Source organism: Plecotus auritus (assembly GCF_963455305.1).
Source record: "Plecotus auritus genome assembly, chromosome: 11".
NCBI lineage: Eukaryota > Metazoa > Chordata > Mammalia > Chiroptera > Vespertilionidae > Plecotus > Plecotus auritus.
In genome coordinates this window covers 41,040,253-41,064,786 of record NC_137777.1, presented here as the reverse complement: position 1 = coordinate 41,064,786, position 24,534 = coordinate 41,040,253, and the positions used below count along the sequence as shown (strand labels likewise).

Here is a 24,534-nt window from a genome sequence, read left to right as displayed (position 1 = left end):
TTTTAATGGATTGTGGTGTGACATAAGCAATGTCTTCTTGATTCACTGACTTTCTTGCTCCTGAAATATAAGTGCAAAGCTGAATTTCCTCTACATTATGTCTAAGTAACCCTAGATTTTATATATTTTGTAATATTTTAAGCAGCAAGTTATTTCTTTCTTATGCGAAGTTCCAACAACATTAGGGGAACTTTTTAAATAAAATCATTGAAGTTTGCATGTAGAATAAATCATGCACACCAAAGGCAACTGGAGCCCAAGATGGTCACTTTGGACCTTTCCCTACACTCACTCCCTCTTAATGTGACAATATATTTCATGTAACCTGGAGAATACATGCTCTTGACCTGTAAAATTTCTTCTTTTAGGATCCACCTACTTCAGTTTCCCTTGGACTGAGAATGGAAGAAATGATTTTCAACTTGGCAGACACACATCTATTTTTTAATGACTTAGAAGTAAGTTCAGTTATTTTATATAAACTTCATGTTGTATGCCTGAAAATAGATGATTGGTCTTACAATAAGGGGATAGTATTTTTGAATATATAATTGAGATAATGAGGCAAAGTAATTGCCAATTATATAGTAATGCATTTTGCCTTCATGGTATTTGTTATGCTTTAACTTGGAGTGTTGTGTTTCAAAATTAGATTTCCACGTAACTATTGATAAGGATGAAAATTTGAGGTCAAGGATCTTAAACATTAAGTTGTGTTGATTAGCAGAAACTACAGATTTCTCAGTTACATCATCACCATTGAGATGAATTGCCTTTAGAATCCAAAAGAATTTGTGATATTTGCATATGCGGTTCCTGTCAGACTGTCACTGTCTTGGGTTGGGCGCTTTCCTTTTTCACTGGCTCCATCATTTGGATGACATTTCAGTCGGGCCTCTGCTGTTGGGGTACCAGGATTTCTTATGTGAAACTGCTGATGATTTTATTTGTCCATTATCACTTGAGGGGAAACGTTTCAGGTGGCTCATTGAAGGTGTTATGGGCAGTGACAAACGTGATGGTCTCGATGAGCAGCATTCTTAAGAATAAAGAATATTGTTTTTCATATCTCCATTCTCAGACAACATGACTGTAACTACATTACACTCCCTTCTTAATAGAGACAGTTGTTTATTTAAATCCTGCTGTTAAGCAAGCTTGTGGTAGAGCTGCTAACAGCCATTAGTCATCAAGTTGTTGTTTAGCTAGATTTTATAAATGTATGTTATTTCAGACAGGAGAAGAATCTGAAAGATTCAAATAGAACTTTTACTGATCGAAGTTAATTGGCAGCAATTGGCCTTTAAATATTTCCTGATGTTTCCCTTTTCAAAATCAAGCAAAATGCACCTTATTTAATAGATGAGCCAAAATCATTTGAAAAATGCCAGTGTGTGACAGAATGAAAATGTGGTTTGTTCAACATCTGTCCTGTATTTTGATTTCTTTTCATCTGCAGTGAAACTACTCACAGACGAATTGGCAACTTCCAGTGCAATGAGATTATTTAAATACGCTTCATTTTCTTTCCATTCCTTACTGAAATATTTTTATGCTTAGGGTAAAATACAAAAGTTTTTTTGCATTTTTAAGTGTCTGCTTTCCTTAAGGAAATGACATGTAAGGCATTAGTGCTTTCTAAGGTGGAAATGTTTCGAGTGAGTGACAAGTTTAGAATTGCCTTTAGAAAAGCTTGATAATCATACTCATTTTCAAAAGCTGTTTCTGATTTATGGTTGTGATTCACTTCATAAAAGAACAGCACACAAAAATGTTATATTTTACTGGTACGTTCAAATTCCTTTCCAAAGTTTTCATTTGTTTCTAATCATATAGACTAGGCTGATATTTTGTGCTGGAAACAACCTTGTTCCTCTTATTAATGTTAATAGGTGTTAATAGCACCCATCAAGAAGAAATTAGCAGTAATTTGCTATTGTTTTTGAACTCTACCTTCTTTAAAAATGCCATCTTTACTTGTCTATACCATGCCAAAACTATGTGGTGAAAAGTGAGAAATTGGACAAACTTGATATAATATAAACTGAAAAATTCCCAAACTTAGTTTTGATTTAATATAGCTTGATTATTGTTTATTGACATTATTCATACTAAACTGCATGTAAAGAGTGTCTAAAATAAATGTATATATTAAAAGTTCTGCTTTAGGGATAGAGAGACTATAGTTTTTCCATAAACCCAATTTTAAAAAAATAACTAGGGGGTCTACACCGTTATTGAAATATCAGATTCTATTCTTGGCATGAGGACTGTTTTTTATAAGTAAAAGAGAAAAGAGAAGGGAGATATGATTCAACCAAATATGAAAACAATAATGGAAAAATTAAGCTTATAACATTACAGAAGTTGACTTTAAGTCATTTTACTTGAGAAAAAATATAAAGGTATCAGCAAGAGTATAAAAGATACATTTAGCCTCTGTCTTCAGAAATTTTTTACTTGCTGTAAACTTGCATAATATTTTATAAAAATAAATTGGTTCTTATACTTATTTCAATCTTTCATCTTATAGTTTTATAATTCAACACAACTGGAATTGGTTATTGCAAATATTAGTTTCTTACAAAATAAAAAGTAAAATTATTTTCTGGCAAAAATAAGTGCATTGGCATAATCCTCCTAAGAAAACCAAAATTATCTCATCAGACAGAAACGATGTGGTAATCCTTGATTTCACACTCCAGTTAGCAGCACTGTGGTAGAGGAGAGGAATATTTAAATTACACGTTTTAGCTTTTTAAGATCTAGAGTACAAGTAACTGCAAGGAGGTTAACTATCTGTTAGCTTCCAGTGTGATGTCTGAATTTATTGTTGACATTAGGCCTTATTTTCTTTTACAATCTTAACGTTTCTCCAGCTAGTCCCTCTGGGTAGTTTGGCTCGTTCACAGCTTTGGCTTATGAGAGGTTCTGAACAACGAAATACATGATGTGAGGGCCTTCCAGTACCCAACCTTGTGTTATCAAAGAATGGCCATGCATTTAAAATGGTTATTAGGATAGTCTTTAGGAAATTTAGGATATGATTTTAAAGTAATTTAAAAATATCTTAATTGTACTTTATGAAATAAAGTCAGTTGATTTCATTGTACAACTCTCATTGGTCATCCTGCTCAGTGTCAGTTTTTCATAAAAGCTATCACAATTTAATTTTGTTGCCACTCCAGGAAAAAAAGATACAAAGGGGGAATTTTGGACTTTGGGTACTAATAAAAATGTTTGACAAGGTAAGGAACATGAGTGACAGGGGGACATAATTATCAAAGGAAATAATAGTTCCCCAGCAGAGAAGGGCGTAGACTTGGTGTACTTCTGGCTTTCCTCTTCCTAAGTCTGACCAGCGTATCGTCTTACCAAAAGGTCTCTGTGTGCAACACGATGATGCTTAGATGGAAATCATTTTTTATGAATGACAGTATGGAACTGGAGGGTTTTTTCAGCTCCATTAGTAACTTATGACTCTTTCTGAGTGAATGGAGAAAGAGTTCTTTCTGTTGGATTTTTATGGAAAGGCAATCGGCAAACAGAGTGAGGACAGGCCTTCCGTATACAGTAATGTTTCAGTTTAGCTTGCGTCGGTCAGTTCTCCTGCTAGGTTTTTCCACGGTTAAAGGAAAAGATTTCATCAGGAGGGATAAGTCTAAATAAAAACAAGGCGTAAGCTTATGTTGAGTTTTCTCTTTCCGCCTGGTGTTAAGTAATCCCATTCCACAGGCATTAGGGTTGCCATCCCTACCAGGGCTGCTGACGGGTCTGCTCTCAGGCCCACTCCCTGCCTGCAGGGACCAGGGTTGGGAAGTAGCAGGCGCCCTCCTCTTGTCCTCGGTGAGACAGGGACCTGTGAGGGTGTCATGTGCACAGTCCCCAGTCCATGTGAGTCCACGTGGGAACTCCCTCCTGCATTCTGTTGGCGCGTTGGGGTGGTGGGTTCTGCGTTGTGGGTTGTGCATTGGTCAGTTAGAGGATTCTCTGGAGCCGGATTGGAAGGTGAAGACTCCCACCTTTCTCGGGCTTCGATATGTAGACTCCTGTCCCAGGCCCCGTTTTTGAGGACCTGCTCCTTTAGCCTCTTGTGTTTATCTTTTCTGTTAAGAAAAGGTCTGGGACGGAAGGCTCTGGTCTCTGTAGAGCCTGGGTTTGGTGAGTCAAAGGCTCAGCGGACGGCCTCAGAGTAATGCCACACCTGAAAGGGAGAGGCTGTGAGGATTGTTTTTAACAAAGCAAAGCAATTAGTTTTCCCTTGGTTTCCTTCATTCTTTAAGTTTGCAGTAACATTTGATTACTGTAAAATGTAGGTTATCATCTCAAGTGTTTTAATATAGCTTGCTTGCAAATTGATTTTCAGCTGGGAAAAGAACCTTTCCCGTCAGCCACGCCCATGCTCAGTAGCTTCCGCTGCAGGGGAAGCGTTCTGTAGGGAGTGACCAGGTGCTCCTGCTGCCAAAAGTGTCAACGTTTAAGACTAATTCAGAAGTTGATGTTTTGACTTGAAAAACATGCTTCACCTAGAAAGCACGTTAGTCTGCAGAAACGAACAGGAAGAACCTCTGGAGCCCCGGCTCCAGCCTCTGTGTGGGTGCTGGGGCTCGGATCCTGCGACCACGGAAAGGGTCTCGTGCTTGCAGGGAAGACACTTGAGGAGCCTGCACTGTCTCTCCGTTCCCTCTGCACACAGCACCAGCTATGTGGAAGCGTGGGGCAGATCAGTGATTCCATGCCAAACATCCATGCACACACATGCACACGCACATGCGCGCGCGCGCACACACACGTATATGCCACTCAGCATGCTCAGCTCTGTCCACAGGCTTTGTATACTTATTTATTTTCTCCTGACCCCTTTAGCAAACATAAAGGATCACACATTTATTTTAATCCTCGTAACATCCTCCATAGCACCCAGAATCCTGCCATATACCTTTAAATGTGTGTTTGTTAGGTTGAGTTCTTGTCTGCTATCTTAGAATACCATAGCGATTTCTCTTTCCTTCCCCACTGAAGGCAAGAGGTGACTTTGTCTCCCTATGTTTTAAGGTAGGTGCTTGGCCTTGTCCATGTTTTTAGTTAACGTACATATCATCAACATCCTCAGTTTAGGGGCAAAATGAGTTTTTTAAGCAACAAATGTGTTTTAGACTCAATAAATGTGTATTGAACTTAACTATATTGTAACTGACAGGCAAAAAGAAACAATTCCCATATTTCATCCATTATTATTACTACTGGATAATTTTAGGTATTCTTATTTCTTCATCATTTTTCACAAGATGCTGTCGTCTTTATCTGAAGTAAAAAAATACAAATATGAAAATGTATTCAAAGACTTTCTTAATTCTGATGTTCATCAGAAAGTTGAGTCAAAGTATATAGCTTTGTAACATAATAAAAGATGTTTACCTAATACCAACAGCCAACATTGTTCTTAACAATAAAAGAACAGAGGCAGGTTATCATAGCAATGGAAACAAAATAAGGAAGCCCTCTGTTGGCTCCGTTACTCAGCTTTGAACTAGGAATTCGGGGCAGTGCATTAGGAATAAACTACAATTAATGAAATGAGATTTAAAATATTATTTTTTGGAGATTTGATATATACAGGAAACTGAAAAGAGTCTATTACAATAGCCTTAGAATTTATAATGGGCTTCAGAAAAGTGAAAGGTTATAGAATTAAATTTAAAAATTAATAGTCTTCTTTTATTATAGCCATACATGTAAAATTTTAATTAAATTATAATTTTAGCCCTAGCTGGTTTGGCTCAGTGGATAGAGCATCGGCCTGCAAACTGAAAGGTCCCAGGTTCAATTCCGGTCAAGGGCACATGCCTGGGTTGTGGGCTTGATCCCCAGTGGGGGTCTTGCAGGAGGCAGCTGATCCATGATTCTCTCTCATCATGGATGTTTCTATCTCTCTCTCCCTCTTCCTTCCTCTCTGAAATCAATAAAAATATATTTTAAAAATTACAATTTTAAATAGCAGTAACTACAAAATAAAAACAAACAAAATAAAAAAAGATAAGTAGCAACTCATATAAGTAGTAGAAATGAGAAAGGATATGAACAAATCACCAGAGAAAAGCATTCAAATAGTCAGCATAAAGAAATGAAAAGTGTTGGATTTCACTTCTAGTGATTGAAATGTCAGAGTAAGTGGTGCGCCTCTTGGCCATCAAATTGGAAATATTTAAAATCAGTAATATGGCCTACAATGTAGTAAGATGAACACTGTGTACACCGCTGATAAGGATATGAATTGACACAAGATTTCAGAAAAGCAGTTTGATAATACGTATTCAGTACCTTAATGTCTAATCCTTTTACTAATTCCACTTTTAGCTTATATTCTAGAAAAAAGAGTTGTAGACAGATAATTTATACAAGAGTAATAAGCATTCATTGAACACTTGGCTAAGTGCTCTGCATACATCATTTCACTTAACCCCCTGATATTTCTATGATAAAAGCACCATTATTATCTCCATTTTATAGAGGAGCCAAGTGAAGCTTAGGGTGGTTAAAACAAGAACTTACCAAGGTCACATGGCTACTCAGTGGCAGATTCTAACTCGGGTCCAATACTTTCTTGAAGTCCACTCAAGCCCACACTATATCTTCCAAAAGGTGATTTTACCATTAAAATATAGAAATAAAGATCCACAAATAAATTAATAATGAAACATAGTAAGTACATCTTTATTGAAAAAAATTTAAGACAATTTATTAAATATACGGAAAATATTCATGGTTCATTTCAAGTTCAAAAATAGACTGTACACTGCAGCATAGCCTTAGTGTTGAAATTTATGGCCGATTATCTGAAAATACATACTGTATGATTCCAACTCTGTGACATTCTGGAAAAGGTAAAGCTATGGACACAGTAAAAAGGTCAGTGGTTGCCAGGGGTGATGGGGAGGGAGGGATGCATAGGATGAGTAGCACAGAGGATTTTTAGGGAAGTGAAACTACTCCATACGATGCTGGTGTACCCACAGAATGTAGGGCAACAAGAGTGAACCCTCATGTAGACCATGGACTTTGGGTGATGATGATGTGTCAGCGCAGGTTCATTGACTATAGCAAACGTACCCACGATGGTGATAATAGGGCAGGCTATGCATATGTGTGGGGGCGGGGCAGGGGATGAAGGGTAGGAGACATTAAGGGGTTTGCCGCCCAAATCACCCTGTGGCCTTCCAACAGAAATCCCAGCAGAAAACACAACAAAACCAGCCGGGTTCAGTTGCAAGTGCAGAGGGTTCCAGGCACGCCCAGGGCCTCTCACTCTTTCCTCACTCTCACCTCCGCCCCTCGCAGTTTCACGAGGAGAGGCTCACTGTGGACGGTAAGAGCTCCCCTATCTGGCCCCTGTCTCTCCTCGATGCCGTCCCTTCCTGGGAAATGAGGGTGTTGCCTTCAAGTAGAAAAGACACGTGTTCCTCGGGCTGTGCGAGCTTTTCTTCCTTGTGCCATCCTGGCCTCGCGTTTTGAAGGAGGGCTCGTGGGCCTTGCTGGTGCGTGTGTGGCGGGGAGCAGAGCCCGCTCCCTGCGTGCAGCCAGGCGGCCGGCCCCTCCCTGACTGGCCCAGCCTGGTCCTTCCCAGGTGAAGCAGGCGGCAGGAAGGCAGCAGGCTTCAGGGAAGCAATTCTCACATCAGGCAAAAAACACCAGCTTTGCCCTAGCTGGTTTGGCTCAGTGGATAGAGCTGCGGCCCCCGTACTGAAGGGTCCTGGGTTCAATCCCAGTCAAGGGCACATACCAGGTTAGGGTGCCTGCAGGAGGCAGCCAATCGATGTGTCTCTCTCACATTGATGTTTCTCTTTCTCTCTCTCTCTCTCCCCTTTCCATTCTCTCTAAAAATCAGTTGAACAATATCCAGTGAGGATTGACAACAACAAAAGGCATGGGCTTTGAGTCCCTGCCGGCGCTGTGCACCCAACCTCATCATCTCCGAGTCGCACATGTGGGACTTGGAAGGGAAGTGGTTTCTGCCCAAAGCCACTGGGTTAGGTCATAGTAAAGCTCAGGTGGAAACAAGGGCTTCCTACTCCGGATGTCACCACCCTGACACCGAACTTCTCTATCTGCTCACACACCTGCTAGTCCTGAGCCACAGAGAGGACGCAGTGGCCCTTGGTGGTGTCACACGCTGACATAACACAGCAGAGCCCACCACCAGCCTTTGCACTGACGGGGTCTTTGAAAGCTTTGCTGCCCTCTATGTCTAACCAACAGCAGCTACTCAAGTGGCCTAAGTTCACTTTTGAAAAAGTTGGGAGAGAGGTAGGTAGGTAAACAGGCAGGCAGGCGGACAGTGGACAGACAGATGTGTGACTATAAATCCCTGCCCTTGAACAGACAGAAATGGCATTCCAGCAGCCCCTGCATTACAGGAGAAGAGCTCCCGTGCTATCAGTGTGCTTGTGTGCTCCATTCTGGACACTGTGCTGGGCATGGAGGAGACGAAATATATCCACTGCCCTCCAGGGGCCCAGGCGCCAGATGGAGACTGAGAAGCAGGACAGTTGTGTCGCAGTGCGCCAGCCCCGTGATGGAGACGCACAGGATGCAGTGGGTCTAAAGGCAGGTGGCTCACCCAACTCGGGGAGAGGTAGCGAGGCTGAGAATGTCAGAGAAATGACTTCGCAAGGAAGTGGCACCGGAGCGCGTGACATGCAGGACCAGAGTTTGAGCAGCTGTCAGCGCAGAGCCCACGTGGAGCGGTTGTGAGATGGGAAAGGGAGAGGAGCCAGGCCAGGGACGGCTTTGCCCTTCGGCTAAGGAAGTCAGATTTCACACTGAAGGCAGGGTAACCCCTCAAGGATGGATATGAGCTGCATCGTGACATCAGAGGTGGCGATAATCTGGGTGAGAAATCACAGGGTTTGTTTGTGGGGACAGAGTGCAGGGACAGATGGGAAAGCCATTGAGAAAGTCCTCTGAAGGATTGAGAAATACACTCAACGCAGGGGAGAGGGAAGCAAGAGTCTGAGTTTCTGGCTTGAGCAATAAGGTAACCATAAAAAAAAAAAAAAAAAAAAAAAAAAAACAGGAAAATTGGCTGGCTTTGGAAGGAAGATGCTGAATTGGGGTTTGAGATGTAGAATCTGAAGTCCATGTTGGACCTACAAGTGGACTCCAGTGTGCATTGTGCATGCAGGTCTGAAGCTCAGGAAACAGAACTGAACTTGAAGTTAAGAACTGAACGTGAAATTAGTTAAGATTCCCGGGAAGAGTGTATTGAATGAAAAAGAAAAGTGAGCTCAGAGCAGGAGTCCCTTTGTGAAATTTTCCTTTGGAAACACATAAATATGTATTGAAATTCCCAGGTTCGGAAAAGTCAATGACTCAGGTAAAGCGAAGGGGGGCCATTCTGGCAAACTGATGGTGAGCCTGCACGTGACACTGTCTTCCCGGTTTTGCCAGTCTCTTGATTCTGGGGATGAAGCAGCCGGGAGGTGGTGTGGTCTCAGCAAAGAGTGAAGGCTTCAGGGAGGGGCAAGCTGAGGTCAGTCCTCACTCTGATAATGTGTGCCCTTCTCACAGCCGCCGCTAACCAGCCTCAAGGACGCTCGGGGACACTGAGCACGTAGGAGGTACAGGGGTGTGGAGCCCGGCCCAGCGCAGGCCCCTTGGTGAGCCTCTCTGAACAGGAGCGCCTTCCCCCGCAGCCTCGAATGGAAATGCGCCTGCAGCTTCCACGGAGTTGGCTGGGTGGCTGTCCGTTTATTTTAAAATCCTGTGAAACTGACCTTCGGGTGTCGCAGATGACAGACCTTTTGTTCAGAGTCTTGATTTTGACAGGTGCTGGCTAATCTTCGATCTGGGAGAGTCGCTACTTTGTCCAGCCAGATTACCTTCCTAGGAAGTTTGCTTAGTCGAGAAAGGAATTCTTCTTTTAAAGGGCCTCATGCAAGAAAAAGCCTGTAGCTTCAACTTCCCGCAAAGTGTTTAAGTTGCAGCCCCTGGAGACACTTGGTTTCCGCACGGCCACAATGGAGCCTCTATCTGGGGGCAGCTCCGGTCCGCATGCTAAGGGCGCTGCTAAGGAGACGCTCTCGGGCCTGGGTCCTTCTTGCTGCTGGCTGTGGGTTGCTCCTTTGTGAGCCAGGTGGAGGGCCGGGCAGGGGAAGAGGATGCTGGTTTTGGTGGGCATGACTTTGTACATTCGCTTGCCTCTTCAGAAATAATTGACTGAGAATTACCTGCATTTTGTCCGAAAGTTAAATGGAGCTCTTATGTCCGAGATGTCATCCGGTTCCATTGGTGGGAATTGTTTGTTTTAAACACATATGCATGCAATCCTACGGGGCTTGTAGCTAAGATGTTACTGCTAAGCAGAAAAAGGAGTAGCTTAAAAATTCACGATTGAAGCGTAGTGTGTATTAGCATGTGTGTGATAAGATTTTGTAGAGGTGTAGTGAAATAAGAATATTTTTCCTTTTTAAAGTAGTCATTCTAACATTTACTTTAAAAGAGACGGGAAATTATTTAAGTTCTAAGTGGCAAAAATGAATAATTCATTTTACTTCCAATCACAAAGCTATTCAGTCACTCCTCATAACTGGTCATGACGCTATGGAAATTGACAAGGGCTTTTCCATAATCCAAAAGAAAATTTTAAAATTGAGATAAGAAACAGAGGAATTTTGTAAAAATGATAGTAAGCAAAACGATGATCCTGTTCTCAAGGAGCTTAGAATGGCGTGAACTCAGCAGACGTGGGAGTCCTCAGAGAGGTGCGGGCGACCTGGAGATGGCCATCGGAGGACTGACAGCTGTTGATGGGGCTTGTGGGCTGGGCTGGAGAGGAGAGAGTTCTAAGCAGATCGTATGAAATGACAAGGCTCAACGATCTAAGTGATTTAAAAATCGGTTAGGGAAAATTTAACGTAGCCTAAGGAGGTAAAGAATGTCACAGACACATCCACGCAGGTGCATCCAGGGATCATCCACCAGAACACTCACGAAGCAGTGACGGGGCTGTGTGCCCCGTGTTATTTTAGGTGCTGCCGATGGAGTTGGAGGAGGATGGATAATTGTTGCTCTACTGAAGTTAATCATGCAAGGAAACTTGGAAACTGTCAGCCACTGCTTGGTCAAAAGAAATATGAAACATGCATAAAATGGAATAGTATATAGCAGCTTGAAAGAGAATATAGATGAGCTCTGGCCAGTGTGGCTCAGTTGGTTGGAGCAATCATCCCATCACTAAAGGGAAATGGGTTCAATTCCTGATCAGGGCACATACCCAGATTGTGGGTTCTGTCCCCCGTCGGGATTCGTATAGGAGGCGACTGATTGATGTTTCTCTCTCCCCCTCCCCTCCCCCCCCCCCCCCCCGCTTCCTTCCTCTGTCTCTAAAATCAATAAAAGCATGTTCTCAGGTGAAGGTTTTTTTTTAAAAAGGATGTTATAGATGATTAATTGATTTTAAAAAGATGTTTATTACATATTGAATGGAGGGGAAAGTAGCTATAAAACACATATCTGGCTTTTACCTGCCTGTGGTGTTTATCTCCTACTAGAATGTAAGCTCTGTGAAGAATGTGAGACTTTGGATAATGACTTAATAGGAGGTCAGGAAGGACGGCGGAAGAAAGTGAACAGAGGTTACTGCTGAGGGAGGCAATGGAAGTTTATTTCTTTATGTATTTTTCTGTTTTGCGTGCATTTTCTACATGAGTATGTTTCATTTTATAATCAGACAAAATAAATGTACTTTAATAAAACTAGTAGTAGTTAACACTTCAGTGACATAATGCGGTAACATTATCAGTTAACGTCCAATGGGGCACCGAGTCTTTCATGACTAAATCCTGGCTATCAGACTGTCTGGAAGACTTCATTCAGTATCGTGTATGTACTCGGCCAACACAGAAAATAAATAGGAAGAAATAGAATCCTATTTAGAAAATAAAGAGGAGAAAAAGCCACATGAAAAGTTCTCTCTTCCTTCACAGAGTTTACTACCTGATGGGATCCACAGACGTTATCTATGTTTTCATTTCCCCCTCCATCAAACGTAGAGTTTTAGGGAGGATTGGAAATAACATGTAATACGCCTGGCACCGTGCCTGACACATAGCAGGCTCTCAATAATTGTTGCTACTGTCATTCAGACAGTGGGTGACAGGCGTACATCAGGGGCTAAGAAAAGAAAGCAATAGAAGGGTAACAGAGGACACTGCTCTGACAGGAGAAAGGGAGAGAGAAGGCATCCAGCAAGCAGGAGATAAACTATCATCTTATGAAGGAGGGAGCGGAGGCCAGGCTGACTGAAACCGGCCTAGCAGGGACATGCAATTGGCAATGGGGTGTGTGAGATAGACAGACAGTCATGGCACTGGATAGGCAAGGTCAAGGCTCAATGGCATTGGAATATATTAAGTCTTTCCGATGTAATTTTTCTAAAGCATCTATTGAATATCTTCTGGTTCAAAGGCAGAGTTAGAAACAGAAGGGATATGTATCACCGGCCCCTAAGAAGCTTGTACTCCGCACATTGGAAATTGTATTTCCTGGTGGAGCAAAATCCACTTTGAGAAAAACGTATCTGAATGAGGTGATGCCCAGGATGGGTGGGAAGGAGGACTAGACATGTGATGCATTCCATTTCCATTTCATTTGTAAGAAATTCATTCCTTCCCGAGAGGAAGTTCTGATGCTCCCCTGTACCCTCTCTCCCCAGCTCTTCCCCACATATATGAAGCCTTAATGGACATATTTGCCCTCATTTATTTTTGTGTGCTGGGTGCCTGGAGTGTGAATAGGTGGCCTTTCATTAGTTGAACACATGACAAATGAATGAAAGAATACAGAATGCCTGTCCTATATGTTTTCTAGAGGTATTTCCACAGTTAATATATAACATATATACTATTAACACCATGTTGGTGGTATATAATATAGCGTTTTCCTGAATAATAATATAAATTACCAAAACGACTGGGAATTGAATCCGTGACCCTTCAGTGCCAGGGATGATGCTCCACCAACTGACTCACATTGGCCAGGGCTCATCTATATTATCTTTGAATAATGCATGGCCCCTATTTGTTGCTTTAAAAATTACATCATGGGAAAAGAGGTTGTTTTCTAGGGAATGAGAATATGAGTGTGGACAAAAGTTTTTCTTAATTTTCCTTTCAGGCACCTCCTCCTCCTCCTCCTCCCCTGTTGACACCCCAGGGTTTGGGGTACCCCAGAGCTCCCCATTCTGGAGGAAATTTATCAGATAGGAAAGTTCACACCAAAGTTATGGAGCTTAACTAATGTCCCGTTACCTGAAGTCTTTGTCTTATAAAAGACGATTCAAAAGGAATGATTTCAGGGGCTGGAATTTTAGACCCACTGATGCTGGGAAGAGAAGGGAACTTTTTAAGTAAGGAAGTGCCCCCGCGGAGGTCCCCTCTCCCCAGAGGGCTGACAGTGAGGGGAGGTGATGATGGAACCTTCCTGCAGCTCAAGGGGGACCTTTTTTTTAAGTGCCAATGTCCGGTTCTGCATACTTTTCTCTCCGGAGTCAATAATGATTATGAGGCAGAGGAAATCGGCTGGGAGGGCTTTTATTGACTTCCTAACTAATGATGTTATTCTGAGCTACACATTCTTTCATACAAAATTGAGTATTATTATTATAAAATCATCTGGCTATATGATATGTTAACTAAAATTGATAAAGTAATCTCTTCAAAACTTTCAAATTTCATTCCCTCGCCCCTGCATAAAAGTCACTTAAAAAGCCAAATACATTCAAATATTTCTTTAAAAATTGTATTGACATAGAGTTTGCAGTTAAATAAAGATGAATCAATAGATACAGAATGGTCATGAGCTGGAACCTCTTTATTTGTTGCAAATATTTAATTGTAGAGTAAAAAATTGCTCCAGAAAAAAAACAAAACAAAAAAAAAAACACCTCTCTTAAAATACGACATAGTCAGTATTACAGCTTTAGTTCATTGTTTTATATGTGATTGAAACGAATATTCTGTGTAAATTGAAACTTGTAGTTAAACACTTTGTGAATAAATTAGTACGTGATTCATTTTTTCCAAGTTAGTACATCATTTGGTTTTCTTCAAAGGAGGTTAAAGGGAAAGTATTGCAGACAAGGATAAAAGAGTTCCTGGTTTGGGTACTTTTCCTTGCTTCTGGCAGCAGGTTTGCGATAAAAAGAATGATTTTTATGAGACTGTGATTACTCACAGCAAGAGTAGAGTTGGTGTCATGATGAAAGATTCTTCTACAGTAGGTACACTCAGCAGGAATAATAGATCTAAAAGAAAGGCGACCAGAGTTACAAAGAACACTTTTGCCGGTGACAAATGATGTTTGCAAAACTCTGAGCAAACCCATCGAAGACTGAGAAACCCCTCAGCAGTAAATCAAAGGTTTATTCTTAAGAGTAGTTCTGACTGTACATTTATATTTGATATATGCTGAGTTGTCTTTATTTTTTTAAGGTTCTGGGTTATTTTGTATATAGTCAGCCTTTAATATTTCCTCTTAATACTTTATTTTACATTATACGATACAATTAATAATATGTATGATATTTTTTATTATAAACCTGTACACTACAATTTGGCATATTACCAACCCTCATGTATGGCCCTTAATTTGTAGTTGAAGGTATGGGACATTTTCACTTGTTCCTACACAGAGCTGTAAAAAGCTAAATCTCCTGATACGAGCATAGTTCAGCTCTGCCTTTGGGCATAAGCCTTTTGTGTAGAGCAGCATGTGGGTGGGGGCTTAAGAACACACTGAAACAGCGTGTGCTGTTATGGCACAAAACATAACACACACTAAAAATGGACCTTGTAGCATTAGATACCAGGTATTCGCTGGATATTTAACGTGTTTAGTTTTTTTTAAAGTAAATTATGTGTCAGTATCATTAGATCAAATTTAATATATGCCATAATTGTCACTGAAATTAATCCATTACTTTTAGAGACACAATATCGAGCCGTTTTTGAGTAAGCCTATTTTGTTTTGAAAGCTTATTTTCAGTTCTTCCTGGCTTCCATTAGTAAGGCTTTCTTTTCCTCACCCTAAGGCTCAGAGTGTGAATAAAGACAAATATATTTAATATGATCACGTGGGGGAGAAGGTATTCGTGGTGAGAAGGAAGGAACTCCAGGCAGAGTGGAACTGACATAGATTTATTAACTCTGTGCTGCTGGCTAAGAGGAACCATCTTCATGTAATTCCTTTGGATTTCTTTGAGCGACACGCTCAAGTGATATTATTATGACATTTTATTTTCAATGGGCAGATTTTAAAAGGAATTGGTATTAGAAGAAAATACTAAAATGTTAAAAGCATGTTTTCATCTTTTCTTTAATTACCATTAATAATAAGCTCGAGTGTTGTTTCATTTAGTGATCTTGAACATTTACCCTAACTTCTTGTACAGGTGAATACATAGCTTAACCAGGGGTCCTCAAACTTTTTAAACAGGGGGCCAGTTCACTGTCCCTCAGACCGTTGGAGGGCCAGACTATAGTTTAAAAAAAAAAGTATGAACAAATTCCTATGCGCACTGCAGCCCCGGGACGAGTCGGCTGCTAAGTAGGACAGGCAGCGGCACCTGGCGGGCCGGATAAATATCTTTGGCAGGCCGCATGTGGCCCGCGGGCCGTAGTTTGAGGACCCCTGGCACTTGAACTTACCTTTTGCCTTAATAAGCCATCTTCAGGTACCTTTGGTAAAGATTTTATTCTCTAACTTCTGTGAACATTCATCTACATAGAGTCATATTGAAATAGCTAATATCTTACCTTTGTTGTTGAAACTGCTGTCATTCAAACCTTGGGTTTCAAGTATAAGCACCTAGGTCTAGCTAATGTAAACACAATTCTAGTAAACGCCCTCATTCAGGTAAGCCCTGCAGGACATGGAAACACTAACTATATGAAAATGCTGCTTTGTAAGTATGAAGCAATCGTTAAAGGCAGTGTTTGTCTTCACAAACTGCATCTTATTACCAAATCGCAAAAATAGACGTTAAAACTCTTATCAGTTTGTAAGATTTGAAATTCCGCCCCCCCCCCCCCCCCGTTGGTTTCTAAAGTGGTGTCATCCAATCAAAACAGATTGGGATGTTTAAATATTGGCTCACAACACGTGTTAGTGACCATGCTATGCCTATGCTACGCGGAGTAGATGGTTTCGAGTGGGAATTTAAATGTAACCAGGTATGTTTTAATTCCTCAACTCGCATTTCCCCAAATTGTCAAAGTAACGAAGCAGATTTCAAAACCTCCTTTGTTCGTCTCCTGTGCCTCAGCCATGGGAAACCTGCGCCCTTTTCTTCTGCAAGGAAGTTAGTGGTGGGAAGTGAGGGCAATCAGAAGGTTCTGAGATGCACCCCAGACAGGCAGGAGGGCCTGCCAGCCCCGCCCAGCGCTTGCAGCCGGTCGTGGAAGGGCACCAGGGCACAGCAGTGCCAACACTCTCTGTGACGTCTGTCTTAGAGTGAGGGCTGGCGCAGCTTTAGGAAGCACATTGGAATGATATTGTTGCACATCAGTAACGTATATACACACACGTGCGTTGATTGAACAGTCTCCGCTGTGCAGAGAGAAATCCACAAGTAAAAACCTGGTTTCTGCACATGTACTGACTCGTGGGCAGAATTTCCTAACCACAGAGATTGATGTGCGGAATCTGAGTGTCAGTGAATTTGAAGCGGGATTCTTCACATCTTTCCCACCAACTGGCTTGATTCTGGACTACCCCTGGCCCCTACATAGAATTTCTGCATCACAGGGAATCTCTAGGGATGACCCATTTCACCTTATTTTTCCAATGAAGTTACAAAAATATCTAGGGGGAGTCAGGAGTTATTTCCAAAAGCCACTATGGAAATCTCTCCCCTCAAACCTCTGCCACTCCCGTCCTGGTCCCCCTGGAAGGCCATCTGGACAATTTTGATTTTTCTGTGAGAAAGAGGGGAGTGTGGGCAGATCCACAAGGGAATGTTTTCCCCTCTTTTCCTTTCCGAAGCATTGCTGACCGCTTGTCAAAGCTTTCCGACAATTTGTGTGAGTTTGTCTCTAACGTACTAGAAATACTCCTGCAGTCTGTCTCACCTTTTTTGTTTGTTTGCTTAGAAACAAAAGGAAAACTTAGTTCCAGTAACTTGTAGATGTCGAAGGTCTCCAGCACGTATCTGTAGTGTTCAGTGGGGAGGTCAGAGCAGGAGATATAATTGCTCGATGACAGACAGGAAGGGACAGGAGACCCATCCTCATTCCCTTCCCCCAGCCACCTCCAGCTGTCTCAGCAGACACACTCATGTAACTTCTCTGCATCTTCACTTTTCCTATCTGTAAAATGGGTTACAACATGAAATGCCGTTGTTTTCATCCTAAATAAGTAATGTAACAAAAAATAGGAGTCTGTGTGAAAAATATAGGGGTCTGCAGCTCGAGTCCCCTAGCGCGTCCTCTAACCACTCCTGTCTCCTCCCATTTTTACTTTGTAAAGGAAGACACTGAAACAATCAGCTGACAGAATGCTGTTAACTTTCTCCTGGTACATTTGGAAAATGGAGCAAATAGAGCCCCGGTCAGCAGAATTTGGGCTTGTATATTTCAACTTCTCCCAAGACGTGTTGGTAACATTTTCATATTGTTCCCTTTCATAACATGCAGCCAACCTCAAAGTCTTCGTGGAGTCTCTGTTTATTCAAAGACTTCAAGTTTACGTGGAGTTTATGTTTCTAGTGTCGTGTTCGGGGCTACAGCGCCCCAGCGTGCTGGCTGTTCCGTCACTGTGCTGGGCACAGATGCAAGACCCACGGTGACGGTCTTAATTCTTCGTATTAATTTTCCTAAACTAACTTGAATGGTAGGGTGTATTTTTACATAATTATGGCACAAGTGAACGTCTTGGGGGAAAAAGTACAGCCACTACAGTATCAAAGCAGAATAAATATTTGCAGAAAAATTCAGCCATAACTTAATATTTTGCATATGAGCCCTGTACAAAATCGCAGTGATTCCTGGGGCTTGGTCCAAAAGAGCATGTCTGTGGCCCGGCCCTGGAAGGCCAGTTATGATGACGGATCAGAAAAAGGTCAGCTGGAGTTGCAGGGCCAAGAACAATGACAGATGCGACCGAAAAGGCAAAATAACAGCACGCCCAGCGGAGAGTGCCTTTGCGCGTGGCGTTCGTTTCCCCCGCCGTCCACGTGGGCGTTTGCTAACCCATGAGCACCTGGATCCCTGGAGCTGAGGGCCGGCACTCACAGAGGCTTGCTAATTTTATTCATTTTACTCCTCTGCAAAGCATAGGCCGTGGACCCTAAAAGGCGTCCACCGAGGATAGGCCCTGGTGTTGGTCTGGAAGATGATGGGGGGGGGGGGTGGTCTGCCCTGTGGAGCGGAGGGGTGCATGTAGCGCCTGAGAGCTCAGCACTGAGCCTCTCTGATCGTCACCACCTGCCGTGACTGTGGCCAAATCCTTGTCCCTCAGACCTCCTGTTTGGGATGTGCTGTGTCTACGCCACCCTCAGGCCTATGCTCACACCACCTACGACTGCGCTCTACCCTGGCAAAGACCTGGTCACCACGGTCACCACAATGGCGCTCCCTCCCAAGTGCCAGTCGTCGGAAGGCCTGGTGGTGAGGAGGAGGGGGCTCCCGCCGGGCCGGGCCGGGGCCGTGATCACAAACGCTAGGCACGGGCGGGAGTGGGGCGGGCAGGGGCGGCTCTGCGTGGGAGCTGGAGTCCCCGAAGCTCAAAACAACGGAGAAGCCACAGAGGACCTAGGTCGCCGTCACTGCGTGGAGGGGCAGCCGTCGGCTTGATGTGAAATCGAGGGAGCCTGGGAGTTGGGGTCCGAGACCCAGCGTCTCAGCACTTCCCTTGCATTCCTTAACTTCTCTGCATCTTCACTTTTCCTATCTGTAAAATGGGTTATAACATGAAATGCCGTTGTTTTCATCCCAAATAAGCAGCATAACAAAAAATAGGAGTCTGTCTGCAGAACCCCCACAGAAGCGTGAAATATGAATCTTAATTATCAAGGGATCCAAAGTGTCACATGGGAGACTGGCAGGCAGTGCGAGCGGACGCGTGTCCCTGGGGCTGTAGGACTTGGGCAGAGGGAGGGAGCCCACTGCAGCCGGGAACAGTGGGCGGAAAGCTTTAGCGGAGCCTGAATTCAGTGACTAACAGTTAGCTTTTCGTAGCCCTGCCCGACTCTTCCTTAGGTGTGTTCGTGCTGTGTGGGGGACGTGACATCGGCTAACCAGCAGCATCAAGTACATATCCCTCTGCTGTTGACTTGATACAGAGCCTTTATGCAAAATATGTTGTCGAATGACACTCCTTTGGAAGGCCCTCAACAAAAAATACCTACCCCACCCCCCACCCCCACCCCCGTCGTTGATTCCCTAACCAGCCCCATATGAGCTCTTGCAACTATAACTTGGGGGGTAAAGGAATCTATCTTCCGGAGCCTTCCCTCTCAGCTCTCGGGACTCATGAGCTCCCCAGTTCCGCTGCATCTCTACCTCGGGGTGTTTCCTACGAGAAGGGCAGCTTCTCCCCTGAGTGCCGCCGCCCCAGCCCACAGCCGTGGACAGGAGACGTCCCGCATTGGCAGTCCGGGGTCACGGAGCCAGGTTTTGTTCCTGTGGCCACAGCTCCATGGTGGTGCACCATCTCTAGTCGTCCACCGTTGATCTCTCTGATTGCTTCCATCACAGAAGCAACAAGGATAAACGGTGGGCCCTGCTCTCCCTCCCTGACCTAGCAAAATATAATTTCAGTTTTTCAGACCCCCACCCCCACCCCTTGGACTAACAGAAGCCAGCCATTCAGCAGGAGGCTGTTCCTTTGGGCTTCAGGGAGGTTTTGCAGTGTTTACCACACCTGGAATTGTCCCCTGTGCAGTCAATTAACGTGTCTTTTCTGTTAACCTCTAAGTCAGGGGTCCTCAAACTACGGCCCGCCGAGGACATTTATCCGGCCCGCCGGGTGCCACTGCCTGTCCTGCTTAGCAGCCGCCTCTTCCAGGGCCCGCAGTGCACATAGGAATTTGTTCATAGTTTGTTTGTTTTTAAACTATAGTCCGGCCCTCCAACAGTCTGAGGGACAGTGAACTGGCCCCCTGTTTAAAAAGTTTGAGGACCCCTGTTCTAAGTGCCTATAGTGCAGGGACTCATCACTTAATAAAACTTCCAAAGCCAGCTCCCTGCTGTTCCCTGCCTCGGGGCCTTTTAACTCTTCCCTGGCACTCTCCTCCCTCCTCCCTCTTCCCTCCTGCCCGGCCTCAGGGCCTTTTAACTCTTCCCTGGCACTCTCCTCCCTCCTCCCTCCTGCCCGGCCTCAGGGCCTTTGCACATGCTCTTTCCTTGGCCTGCGAGCTCCTTCCCGTTCCCAGGCACCTGCACAGCACTGCATGTTTCCCTGACCTGCTGTGCTTTTTCTCCTTAGCACTTAACACTGTCCATGCTTTCTTGTTTTACAGTGCCTGTCCTATTAGAATGTTCATTCCAAAACAGCAAGGACCTTGGTGTGTCCTTAGCATCTAGAACAGCACCTAGAACATAGTAGCCCCTTAATAATTGGATACTTGAATCAGTGACAACCTTTCTAAGCTAAGGCACCCATTAGCCAGCTGGGATGGGTGTTGAGTGCAAACTCTACCAGGGGTCCAGGGAATTGCTACTTCGGCCCAAGTGAGGCCCAGGCCAGACACGGAAACAGGACAGAGGATTGCATAAAATATGCTAAACTGGCTGAACTGGCCCTGGGGACCCCTAGGCCTGTGATGCTGCCTTAGGATATGGGTTCAGTCATGACTGAGCTCCTTCAAACCCTATCAGGAAATTTTTGTAGTTTATTTCAAAAGTCCATTTTCAGCACATCCAGTCTTTTTGGAATAGAAACCTATTTTCCCATGGAATTCTGTATGTTCTGCCCTCTGTGTAGGAAGCACCAAAAGTTAGGGTTTCAGGAATACGTTCTAGCACCTAGAAATAGGGGCCACTCCCCTTCCCGTCTCCTGTGTCCGGTCCGTCCAGTGGGGCTTTCAGCTCTGCTGTTGTTTCAATGGGTCAGGCCCCCTCTGCTCCCCTCCCCTCCTTCAGGGATCTGATTATTGGATTTAAAACACATTTGGCAACTAAAAAACAACCTAGGCCAGAAAGCAGAAATGAAAACCTAAGATTAGGCTCTGAAGACACACACACACACACACACACACACACACACACACACACACCTTATTTCTCAAAACATTTATACCATTATTGGTAAACTCACACAAAGACTTGCAGGTGATGAATCTTCAGTATGTACCTTATCAATTAGAAATCTGTGCAATATGGTGTTTACCTATTGTTAAGTGAAATGAGCAGCAACTCCAAAAACACAGTTAACGAAGACATCTTCATGGCCTGTGGTTTTAATTCCTGGGGTGCTAATTGGGCCCTTTAAACAATGCTCTTGATTTTTCCATCAATTGTCATTGCAATCATTCTACACAAAGTCTCCTGATAAAGGGAGGTTTCCTTGTTGCCACCACACCAAACTCTGCTTTAATCCAGTCACTGGGAAGTGAGTTTGGTATCTGCAGGTAAAAGCTAAGCACCATTGACGCTTAATTAGGGCCAACGAAGATATTGAGCAAAACTTCAAATGAGGCCTCAGCCTGGGGACAAAAAGTCTCCAATCCAGCTCACAGGAGAAAACAAACACAGGATGTGGGGGGACAATAGCAGCAGTGGAGTGATTAACAGTCATGATCAGATAACTGACTGCTCTGTTGGTAATGGGGATTTACTAGGCTTTAGTTTAAGAAAAGCCTCTTAACGCCCGCTTTTCCAAAGAATTCCTCCCACGCCCAGAGTCAACCTAGCAACTGCAGGTCAACTTGGATTCCTTGAAATCCATTCTTCTCCACATATCTTTTCCTCTTGTAGTTGCTCCACTTCCTCCTCTCTGTTCTTCCTCCCAAGAGAGAGAAATCCCTATGGCTTTTTGATTTGGTTTGTTTGGGGGTAAGATTTTTGGTACACTAACCAAAGAGTGATTTACCAACAACATAAAAAAATTGTATTTCTGACTAGATGAATGGCAGAAACTCCTACTCATGATTTAGAATCTCTTCAAAGCCAGAATAAGTGTGTGGTAAAAAAAAAAACAAACAAACAAACAAAAAAAACAGACAAACAAAAAATCCCACAACTAGTATTCATCTGCAGAAAGACCATTAAAGGAATAACTCTGAGAGGTTCCCCAACGTGTTTTCCAGAAATGGCTGGTCTTCCATGTGCAATTCATCGTCCACATGTGAGGCCTCCTGGACTTGCTTTTCCTTTTTTCTTATCTGAGGTTATAGACCTCGGGAGAGCAGGGGAGGGTTACAAGGTCAAAGTCTTTTCCTCCCTAGTACTTGCTGCTTGCTGGGAGCGGGTTGCCTGGAAAATAGATGCTTTAGAGAAGAGGTTGGGGTCAGGGTTTTAATTTTGTTAAGCAACAGCTGGTTTGAGTTTCCCTCCACTTCTATCTCCTGCTCCCTTCCTCACAAATCCATGGAGAGCAAAGAATTTGTTCAGAAGGAACCGGCAACATAAAAATACACCTCCTGTTACTGTGGTGCTTGGCGAATGTCATCTTGGTTGCAAACTGAATGTTAAGATTTTATAAAATGAGCTACATAAGCAAATGTTACCAGACCTTTCATCAGATGATCCTTTCAAAATACAGGGCGTATGCCTGGAAATTTATCTTAATAATATTTTTGAACTAAAACTTTTAGGGAAATAAGTATACTAAAGGTCTCTGGGGTATTCGGAGCCCGAGTGCAGAGAGAAGACTCATGACTGAAATATGAAAGCATGCCAAGGATGTGTTGCTTCTTTCTGGACTGGAGACCTTGTCTGTCTCCAGATTAGTGTGCCTTTACTTGTTCAGCAAATGTTTGTTGAATTCTGCTTTGTTGAGTTGTGTGAGATCGGTTCTTCCCACAACCTAAGGCTGGGGACCCAGGGGGTAGATACAGGGTGCTCATGTGCTAACAGGTGCTTGAACATGAACTTGGTCCAATACAGCTTTAGCCCACAATTATGGCGTCCTCTTCTAACAAGTTAACACATGGTTTGGGACTTAAAAATCGAGTCTGTTCAAATAACATTATTATATAATAAACTCATAAACCTAATGCTTAAAATGAGTATGTAATAATAGTGAAATGGTACAAAAATAAATAAAAAACAGTGCATGGTTTGATTTTTTTCATTTGGGTTGTGAAGTCTCCCATGCTTTTTTCCTCCTACACTTGCAAACACATAGAGAGCAAGAGAGAGAGAGAGAGAGAGAGAGAGAGAGAGAGAGAGAGAAGGAATAAAACACATCTCTCAAATCAATGGCAAACCAGTAACAGATTTTTTTGTCTGGCCTCCTCAGCACACTGGCCTCGGGCTGTGTTGGTGTGTGGCTCGACAGCAATCAGAGGTCATAATTTCATTGGCAGTTAGCATCAGGTTTAATTTTTCTAGCATGTTACATTTACCGAAATGTCTGGTTTCAGTTATGGGAAGGCATTGACTGAATCAGCTCTGAGCAGCATGGTGTCCTCAGGTACCTGAGGTTTATGGAACACATATGCTAATTGTTTTCAATCACTTTCCTTTCTAAACACAAAAATCTGGTTTTTGAAGCTGAGTAACAGTAGTCCTTAATGATACTGCTCTTTTCTTCTATTAGAAGAGGACCCGAAGTAGGTAAAATTGTCAATTTAACAAGACTGCCACCTACTGATTGACATAGTTGGAAAACAGTCCAATTAAAGTTGTGGGGGTTTTTAAAATAACTCTGTGGTTAAAAAGAAAAAAAGTAAATGCTTTTTGAAAAATGACATGCAGTGTTTTAATTGCATTTTAGGAATGTGACCAAGTTCATATAGATGATGTCTCTTCAGATGATAATGGGCAAGACCTCAGGTGAGCACGTAGAAATGTGATTGACTCCATTTTATAGTTTAATTGCTCAGCTAATTAAGATGAACTTGCTTTGGTTAACTTTGGGCTTTTCTTGCGTCTAAATAGCACGTATAACTTTGGAACAGATGGCTTCCCTGCTGCAGCCACCAGCGCTAATTTATGCTTGGCAACCGGGGTGCGCGGCGGTGTAGACTGGATGAGAAAGTTGGCTTTCCGCTACCGACGAGTAAAAGAGATCTACAACACCTACAAAAACAATGTCGGAGGCAAGTGACAGTCACCAGTGTCTCGCTGGGTTAGTGAAGACAGCCTAGATAAAGTTCTCAGAGTACCACACACTTTTGTGTCATGATTTTTTGATATAGTTTTTTTAAGAGCAGTTTTGTCTGACCTGTGATTATTCCACTGTGATTTAGTGACAGGAATATTAGACTAGAGCCAGCTGCCCTGGCAAGTCTAGTCTAGTCCTGGCTCCATGACTTAATAGTAGGTGTGTAATCTAGAGTAAGTTTCTTGACCTCTGTGACATTTCGCTGTCCTT

The 24,534-nt window shown here is 43.1% G+C and overlaps 1 protein-coding gene across 1 annotated transcript in view; it reads left to right on the top strand.

Moving 5' to 3' along the window:
- The window catches only part of EYA1 (EYA transcriptional coactivator and phosphatase 1), a 153,060-nt gene that overhangs the window by 107,641 nt on the left and 20,885 nt on the right, over positions 1-24,534 (top strand). Inside the window, exons 10-12 of the mRNA XM_080647229.1 lie at positions 369-458; positions 23,935-23,993; positions 24,099-24,259. Of these exons, the coding sequence (XP_080503355.1) occupies positions 369-458; positions 23,935-23,993; positions 24,099-24,259 (310 nt within the window). The remainder of the gene's footprint in view (positions 1-368; positions 459-23,934; positions 23,994-24,098; positions 24,260-24,534) is intronic.